The sequence below is a fragment of the Helianthus annuus genome, chromosome 17 (genome assembly GCF_002127325.2).
Source record: "Helianthus annuus cultivar XRQ/B chromosome 17, HanXRQr2.0-SUNRISE, whole genome shotgun sequence".
Taxonomy (NCBI): domain Eukaryota; kingdom Viridiplantae; phylum Streptophyta; class Magnoliopsida; order Asterales; family Asteraceae; genus Helianthus; species Helianthus annuus.
Window position 1 is genome coordinate 46,189,136 of NC_035449.2, and position 8,417 is coordinate 46,197,552.

General features: G+C 35.9%; 2 protein-coding genes across 2 annotated transcripts; one reads left to right on the top strand and one right to left on the bottom strand.

Annotated features, from left to right (window-relative positions):
- Positions 1 to 765: 765 nt before the first annotated feature.
- On the top strand, positions 766 to 1,881 carry LOC110924120. Its single transcript, XM_022168155.1, has one exon. The coding sequence runs from the start codon at positions 766 to 768 to the stop codon at positions 1,879 to 1,881; it is 1,116 nt and encodes a 371-aa protein (XP_022023847.1).
- An 844-nt stretch (positions 1,882 to 2,725) lies between these two features.
- LOC110921490 (WAT1-related protein At3g28050) lies at positions 2,726 to 7,404 on the bottom strand. Its single transcript, XM_022165819.2, has 6 exons — positions 6,948 to 7,404; positions 6,729 to 6,845; positions 4,332 to 4,566; positions 3,463 to 3,621; positions 3,223 to 3,374; positions 2,726 to 3,073 (listed from the first exon to the last, which is right to left on the bottom strand). The coding sequence occupies exons 1-6, from the start codon at positions 7,214 to 7,216 to the stop codon at positions 2,896 to 2,898; spliced, it is 1,110 nt and encodes a 369-aa protein (XP_022021511.1). The 5' UTR covers positions 7,217 to 7,404; the 3' UTR covers positions 2,726 to 2,895.
- Between the last annotated feature and the right edge of the window lie 1,013 nt (positions 7,405 to 8,417).

Consider the following 8,417-nt stretch of genomic DNA (forward strand, 5'->3'; position numbering starts at 1 on the left):
TCAGGATAATGCAAAATGATAATACAAGTAACTAGTGGAATTCTTTTACTTTTTAGCCGACACAATAGAAAGTAAAATAGATAAGGTGGAATCCTTTTTATGTCAGTTCGTTTGGTGCAGAATTTTGGCAAAGTGACATTGAGTATTCATTTCAGCCCATCTTTTGGTTATGGGGTGATTCATTTGAGGGTGGTGTCACTTTTTCTTTTATTTTTACTAAACTAAACGCATCCCTTTCCTTCAAGTTCACATTATTACATTGATACAATTTAAACAACTTTTACTTTTTTACCATTTTTGTTACCTTTTATTATTATTGTTTTTAACTTTTTTTACTCTTAAACAAAGTTTTTTCCTTTTTTTTTTAACATTTTATCAAGTTTCTTTCAATAGCGTTTTTTCTTATTTAATAAAAACATTTTTTTTCTAAAAAGTTGTGTTCTTTTTTTAATAATATTTAGAGAAGTTTCAGCTTGCTTTTAAAAATAGTTCATGCCGTCTGTTAATAAATAAAAATGGTCAACTAACATGTTCAAGTTTGTTAATTTAGAAAATGAACGTGTTTGTTTTCATTCATTAACATTCTAAACAAACGTTGCTTCAAGTGGCATCGCGTCGTTGTTATTAACTGGTGGCAGGACCGCGCATTCCAGGTTTCGTATTCCATTGAATCTTACTGAGGATTCAGTCTGTCATATAAAACCGAATGGAGATGTTGCCAGACTACTACACGAAACAAACTTGATTATATGGGATGAAGCGCCTATGGTCCATAAGCATGCATTCGAAGCGTTGGATAGAACAATGAACGACATTTTCAATATCGAAACTTCAAACAGATCAAACATCCGCTTTGGAGGGAAGGTTATTGTCTTAGGAGGCGATTTTAGACAGATCCTTCCTGTTGTTCCAAATGGTGGAAGACAAGAGATTGTCAATGCCTCAATAAGTTCGTCTTATCTGTGGAATACATGTAAGTTGATGAGATTAACAAAAAACATGAGGTTAACAGTTGGAAGTTCAGCATCGGACGCTGAAGAAATAAAACAATTTGCCAAATGGCTTTTGGATATAGGTGAGGGAAATGTTGGTGGTCCAAATGATGGAGAAGCGTCAATTGAAATACCAAGCGACCTTCTAATCACTGATACATCAGATCCCATTTCAAATTTAATTGAATTTGTGTATCCTTCAATTCTCGAAAACTTCAACAATCAAAATTATTTCAGTGAGAGGGCTATACTTGCACCTAAGAACGAGGTTGTGCATGAAATTAATGATCGGTTGTTGTCACTATTCCCAGGAGAAGAACGAGAGTATCTTAGTTCAGACAGTCTTTGTCAGTCTGAAGATCCAAACGCTACACAACAAAAACTATACTCTCCTGATGTGCTTAACGGTCTTAAAGTATCCGGCTTACCTAATCATAGGCTAGCACTAAAAGTTGGTGTGCCGGTGATGCTATTACGTAACATTGACCAACAAAATGGGCTTTGCAATGGTACACGACTACAAGTCAAAAAAATGTATAACCGTGTAATAAAAGCCGAGATAATATCTGGAGGGAACATAGGCACACGCACTTATATACCAAGGATTAGTTTGATACCTTCTGATAAAAAAATTCCTTTTGAGTTTCAAAGGAGACAATTTCCGTTGGCTGTTTGTTTCGCAATGACTATTAACAAGAGTCAGGGACAATCACTGTCTAGAGTTGGTCTGTATCTGAAGCAACCAGTTTTCACCCATGGTCAGCTGTATGTTGCTTTATCAAGAGTTAAAACCAGACAAGGAGTTAAACTTCTGATTTTGGACAATGACGGCAAACCTACTAATAAAACCACAAATGTAGTTTACAAAGAAGTATTTCGTGACTTGTGATCTCCATGTACTCATTCATCAAACGATCTTACATTCTGTGTAAATGTTCAATAAAAATCATAATAACATTATTATGTTCCATAAACACAATATTACACAAATTTGCATCATCATGTATCTCGAGATATTACATTATTTGTCTAAATGTAGTTTACTAATTGATTATTACTTGAACGTTTATTTAATTCAAACGATTACTTCAATAAATTAAAGTTATTCATTTGTGTTTTAGTCCACCCGCGAACCTCGCGGGTTCTTAAACTAGTAAACAATATAAAAGAACAAGCATAAATGAATACTAACGAACATAAATAAACATAAACCAAGATAAATATACATAAATGAACGAACATAAATGAATATTAAAACGGTTTTTAAACTTTTTAGAGAAGGTGTTTGTATAATTTCATAAGAAAAACTTCTTAATTAAAAAAGCTTTCCTATGCTGTTTATTTTCTATAAAGCGTTCTTATTTTTTTATACGTAAAGTGTTTTTGAACCCTTTTAAAAGGTAATAATAGCCTTTTTATAAATAATGATTTTTAACAGGGGAATATGGCATGTTTTAAATTAATTTTTATGGGGCGAGTATGAAAACTAAGAATCAATGGTACAATTAGCCTAACCCTTTATTTGATCCAACAAAATCTGTGTTACCTCTAGTTCTGGGCTAGATATCTGTGATGGATTTACATTGTCTAACAGTATTGGCCCCTTAACCAAGTTACTCATACACATTAAGCATCCCCATCAAAGGGCTTGTCGCCAACTGGTACCAACTACCAAGGAGTCTTGTAAAGGTGTTTCTAATGATAGACATTGGGATATTTACGAGTAGATTTAGTTAGGTGTGTAACTTTGGCGTTAAAAATAAATAAATATCCCCTTACCTACACCCATGTTTATAAATTCAATCCGAAATTAAAGTGAACTTCTCACATATAAATTAGCATCATCAGTTAGTTATTATGTCGAAACCATTAGTAGGCTTGCGATACTTGTGTTCATAGCAAACTAACATTCTGATTCATTTCTAGATGAAAGGAGATGGGCAGTTTGGTCAGTTGATGATCCCGGTTTATCTGAAACGTCCAAATTGTCATTCGTGACCACTAGTGTCTTGTCCTTCTCTTTGGTCTGCCCCCACATCGACGTGTAAAACCCAGCCGCAACGATCGTTGCTCCAATAACACTGCGTATACAAATTTAAAGATTCAGGAACAAACCAATGTCATTCGGATTTTTCTAACAATAAAGCAAAACGCTCAACAGAGGATTGGGTGAGTATCAGCATGTCCCAATATCACAAAATTTATAGATTTGTGGGTTTAAACCATTTACCTTCCTAAATAAAGTGAGTCGCCAAGAATCGTGACACCCATGATCACTGCAACAACGATTGAGAGGGGGGCAAACATAGCCCCAAAAATTGGACCTTTCTTCCGTAAACACCAAGTCAAAACATTATTACGAATTGCTGTTGAATAAATAGCCTACAAATAACTAGAATGAATCAATCCACCAACACAAACATATATATGCTGCCTAACTTGAAAAGGTCGTCTGGTTTACTCAACTTACCCCCAAAACAACAGCAATCACCGCATTTCCAGGTTGAAGCACCCACGCTCTTCGACTCCGTTCTATAAAAGGAGAAAGGGCTACACATTGGACTGTCCCAAAAAGGCAGTAGAAAAAGACAATAGTTTGTTGATCAGGGTACTCTCTAGATGTTGTTGCCTGATGTTTATACGAAAAAAATAGTTAACTGTATATTTACATTAGCGTATAACATGACACATAATAACAATAACAATAACAATAATAGTGACAGTAAGTGATATTAAAATTAATAACAATAATAGTACTAGTAGTTAAGAAAATAATAATAATAATAGTAATAATAGTGACAGTGATATTAATATTAATAATAATAATAGGGGTAGGGATCCTGTACATTAATCCAGAAGTGTGAGAAGTGTATTATAACACTATATATAACACTATATAACACCATATAAACACCGTATAATAATATGTAACACCATATAACACTATATAACACTATGTAACACTATATGACACTATATAACAATATATAACACTATACATGTATCATAGACATGCTATCAGACAAACTATAGTGTTATATTTGTTATATAGTGTTATATTGTGCTATATGGTGTTACATATTATTATACGGTGTTTATATGGTGTTATATAGTGTTATAATACACTTCTCACACTTCTAGATTAATGTAGATGATCCTCAATCATAATAATAGTACTAGTAGTTAAGAAAATAATAATAGTAATAATAGTGACAGTGATATTGAAATTAATAACAATAATAGTACTAGTAGTTAAGAAAATAATAATAATAGTAATAATAGTGACAGTGATATTAATATTAATAACAATAATAGTACTAGTAGTTAAGAAAGATTTACATGCAATACAACCCATATGCAGCCGAAGGTTATGCTGGCAAGAGTAACCAGACCTCCAAATACCCAACTGGTTGGATGTGATAGAAAAATCTTGTTGGCTGAATCAGGAGATGGGATCTTCACAAAAATTTCAGGGCCTTGATAGAACGTGAACACCATCGTTCCCGATATTGCCATCACCGTACCCAACAGTTTTGCTACACTGCTTGAGTTTCTTATGTCTATTTTCTCTGTCCTAAAACACAAATACAATTGGTTTCAAATTTCTTTGTATAACAAACTATTGTAACGATTTAAGCGCTAATTAAGTTTATTTCATTTTTGGTAGGGTTTTATTGTTGTGAATTTTTTTACAGCAAATTTGGATCACTGATGGACCACTAGAGTATCATTGTGCCACCGACAGAACCACCCGATTATATCCATCACCACTAGGCACATTTAAAAGGAGGCAAATTTTAGTTAACAAAAAAATACCGACCGAATATAGCCGCATGAACGAACTGGTTTTGGCTTTTTAGGGGAAGTATTTTGCGGATTGTATATACATGGGTAATTCTTCGGTATTTTACGGATATGGTTTTCTATAATATTCTCGCCCTATTATTAAGTCGTTTTCCGTTGCAAATAAATATGTTGGTAAGCTGTCAATTAAGTCGTTTTCGGTGGCTAATATTTATGCTTGGTAATCTATCGTTTTCGGTAGCTAAAATATTGAAGTGTATTGTGAAAGTAGCACTTTGTCCTACAAATGGTTGATATTTTTATTGGCGTTTACATACGTTATTTACCTCGTAACCACTTTTACTTTTACTAACGAATTTGACTATGGGTGATACTTATTTAGTATATTTAACGCCCCGTTTGCGGTATGCGCATATAATGTATATATGTGCGGGCGCTTGGGGGGTGATGACGGGGGTAGCCCGAGACCAAATAAAATGACCAAGTATGAAAGCACCTAAAAGGTTAAAAGGTTCAACGTTTGAAAAAGCTGAGGAGATGGAGTAAAGCAACACGGGAACAGTAAACAAGTCACATCCCCAAACAGTCTCACCAACCACAGCCGTAAAAGCAACGCAGGTCCACAGAATGCACGCTATTACCCGGGGGTCAAAAGGCTTCAACCCCCGAAAGGGTAAGCCCCTCACTGCAAGCTGGTTCACTAGTCAAATGAATACTCCTTTGGGACATGTCTTCTCCTATATAATGACACTTCATTTACTAACAAAGACATCCCGGATCAGACCTGTTCTCTCAAACTCTGGTTCTTTACATCGTACATTCACTTCACTCAAAGTGTCCCTCATTCAAAGTGACATTACACTTATTCTTTCTGTTCCTCAATCCATTTCTGAACAATACTTCAGAACTGGATCCTCAAACAAGAAACATAAACTAGTGAACCTCCTTCCACGTCTTGGAAACGTGGGGGGACCCCACGACCTGCGTTAGGCAAGGTTAAACCCTTTAACCCTTCTGCCTAACCACCCCTGCCACTATCCTCGGTCTATATTTTGTTGTCTCAACAGGGGGCAAAAGTGAAAGTGCACTAATGTTAACGTTATTTTACTAATTTCGTGAAAATAACGTTAAAAGCTAAGGACGGCTAATCATGCATCATGTGGTGGCGTTGATAGCTGAAAGACAAAAGGATACATGCAGTAATTGCTCTTTGTCCCAATTGTTGAGTGTTATGTGCCTTGTGTCCAATGTTGATGCAAAACTACTATCGAGCCGAGGGTTTCACTGGAAGCAGGGCCGGCTCAAGCTTTTTAGAGGCCCAAAGCGAATGATAAAAATTAGGGCCCTTTTCATAACAATAAAAAATAAAAAAATAAGATTAATATGTTTTAAATCCTCAATTGTGAAGGTAAAGAAAACCCTGTAATCTACTGTATATGCCTCTATTATTTTATAGTAGAAACTACCTATAGTTGTTATAAACTATATGTGGGCCTAGCCTTTTTTGTAATTTTTTAAACCACATGGGGTTTTCACAAGTGGGCATGAAAACGATATAATAAAAAACAAACAAAACGACTTAAAAGTGGGATTTGATCCTGTGTCAACGAACTACAAGTCTACAAAATGGAAGCTTTACCACTAATATAGAGGGATGTTATCTTTTACAATAGCCAGAATATGCTTAATATCTAGATTATAAAAAACTATATATTGTTTTTTTTTAAACATAGGCCCCAAAATTTTAGAGGCCCTAGGCCCAAGCTTAACTTGAACATAGTGTTGGGCTGGCCCTGAGGCAATCTCTCTATCTACATCTTATCCTTCTCAGACCTTACCTTTGCTTTGCTATTAGTGGGATTTACTGAGTATGAATATGAGTATGAGGATGATGATTTACTTAAAGTGAAACATGTTGGTTACCACCCATACCTGAAAAATACTGCAATCAAGAATGTAATGCCTGGAGACAGGTTCGCAATGGCACTTGCCATGGTTGGAGAGCTGTAATCCACACCTAGATACCAAAGTACCTGAAAAAGAGAAATCCTACAAAGAAAGAAATACATTATACGTAAAATAATTACAAGGGAGATGTTGGTTCATTTAAGTTGTTACCAATCACATGTCAAAATGGACTCGCTTGCTTACCCGAAAAGGCCAAGGATAAAGAATCTGAACAGAATACGAAATGTGAGCGGAGGACGGTCAACCTTTCTGATGATGTGAAGGATGAAAAATGGAAGAAGAATGAATGTGCCTAGAGCGTTATGATAAATAACATAGACGATACTGCCCATACCATCACTCATGACTTCTTTGACTATGGTTAACAACGCCATATCCAAACATGTTAACATCAACACTGCAACCACCGGAAGCACATCATCCATCCATGACCATGTTCTTCTCATGCTCATCTTTTTTTTTTTTTTTTTTTTTTTTTTTTTTTTTTTTGTCAAAGTTCACCACAATCTCACAACCCTATTTGAAAATCAGAATACAAACATTTTTAATATGATTGGAGCCGGAGAGAGACTGAGAGAGACGAATGAATTCATATACTCCCAAAGTTTATCCAGACATAATCCCATGCCAAAATGCTCAGCCACACAACTTCCCTTTTTCACTTTCAATGATAGAAAAAACCTACCCCGCAATTATGAACCAAAACCAGTACATATATAATAAATTAAACGAAACTCGTGTACGCACTCACTCTTCCAGAAAGAAAAGTATAAATGGTAGTTTTATCTTTAATTAACTACAAAGTGATTATGTTTCTCTAAACCATTCTATAAAAATATCTCCATATGTTCGTGTTACGAATGGGAGCCTTTTAACTAATAGTTTAATATCATGCTCGTATGTAGGGGTGCAAACGAGCCGAGCGGCTCGCGAGCCACTCGAGATCGACTCGAGAAAAAGCTCGAAACGAGTCGAGCCTTATCGAGCCCGAGCCGAGCTTGAGCCTCAAAACAAAGCTCGTTTGTTGATCGAGCCCGAGCTCGAGCCTCACATGTGAAGCTCGTTAGGCTCGTCGAGCCTTATCGAGCCTTAGTGTAAACGAGCCGAGTCGAGCTGAGCTTATTTAAACTTGTTTACAAGCCGACCTCGAACCTAAAAATAAGCTTATTTAGTAAACGAGCCCGAGCCCGAGCTTTACTTATCGAGCTCGCAAGCCTAAAAAGTCTATTATTTATATTATTTTTATTTAATATACTAATTAATAGATAATAAACGAGCCGAGCCCGAGCCGAGCTCGAGCTTGATAAAAATACAAACGAGCCAAGCTTGAGCTTTGAAAACAAAGCTCGAATCGAGCCGAGCTCGAGCCCGAGCTCTCATAAGTTAATAGAGCTCGAGCCCGAGCTCTCATAAGTTAATTGAGCTCGAGCTCGAGCCTGGCCGAGCTCGGGCTCGGCTCGGCTCATTTGCACCCCTACTCGTATGTTAAGATAATGAATATGTTTTTGTTTTTGTTTGTTTTAATAAATGAACTTAAAAGAACTAACATAAACAAATAGTAATTGAACAAAAGTGAAGAAGATAAATGTGTTGTTGTTCGCTCATTAATTATTTACCTAAGACTAAGACACATGTGCACTGGCGCGCGGCGGG

What these genes read in the sequence shown, in the direction of transcription:
- LOC110924120 (XM_022168155.1), top strand. Translation starts at nt 766, where the DNA reads ATGGTCCATAAGCATGCATTCGAAGCGTTGGATAGAACAATGAACGAC.
- LOC110921490 (XM_022165819.2), bottom strand. Translation starts at nt 7,216, where the DNA reads ATGAGCATGAGAAGAACATGGTCATGGATGGATGATGTGCTTCCGGTG. An exon ending in TTGATTGCAGTATTTTTCAG is followed by an intron (nt 4,567 to 6,728) that starts GTATGGGTGGTA and finishes TTTGTGTTTTAG; the next exon opens with GACAGAGAAAATAGACATAA. An exon ending in GCATATGGGTTGTATTGCAT is followed by an intron (nt 3,622 to 4,331) that starts GTAAATCTTTCT and finishes TATAAACATCAG; the next exon opens with GCAACAACATCTAGAGAGTA.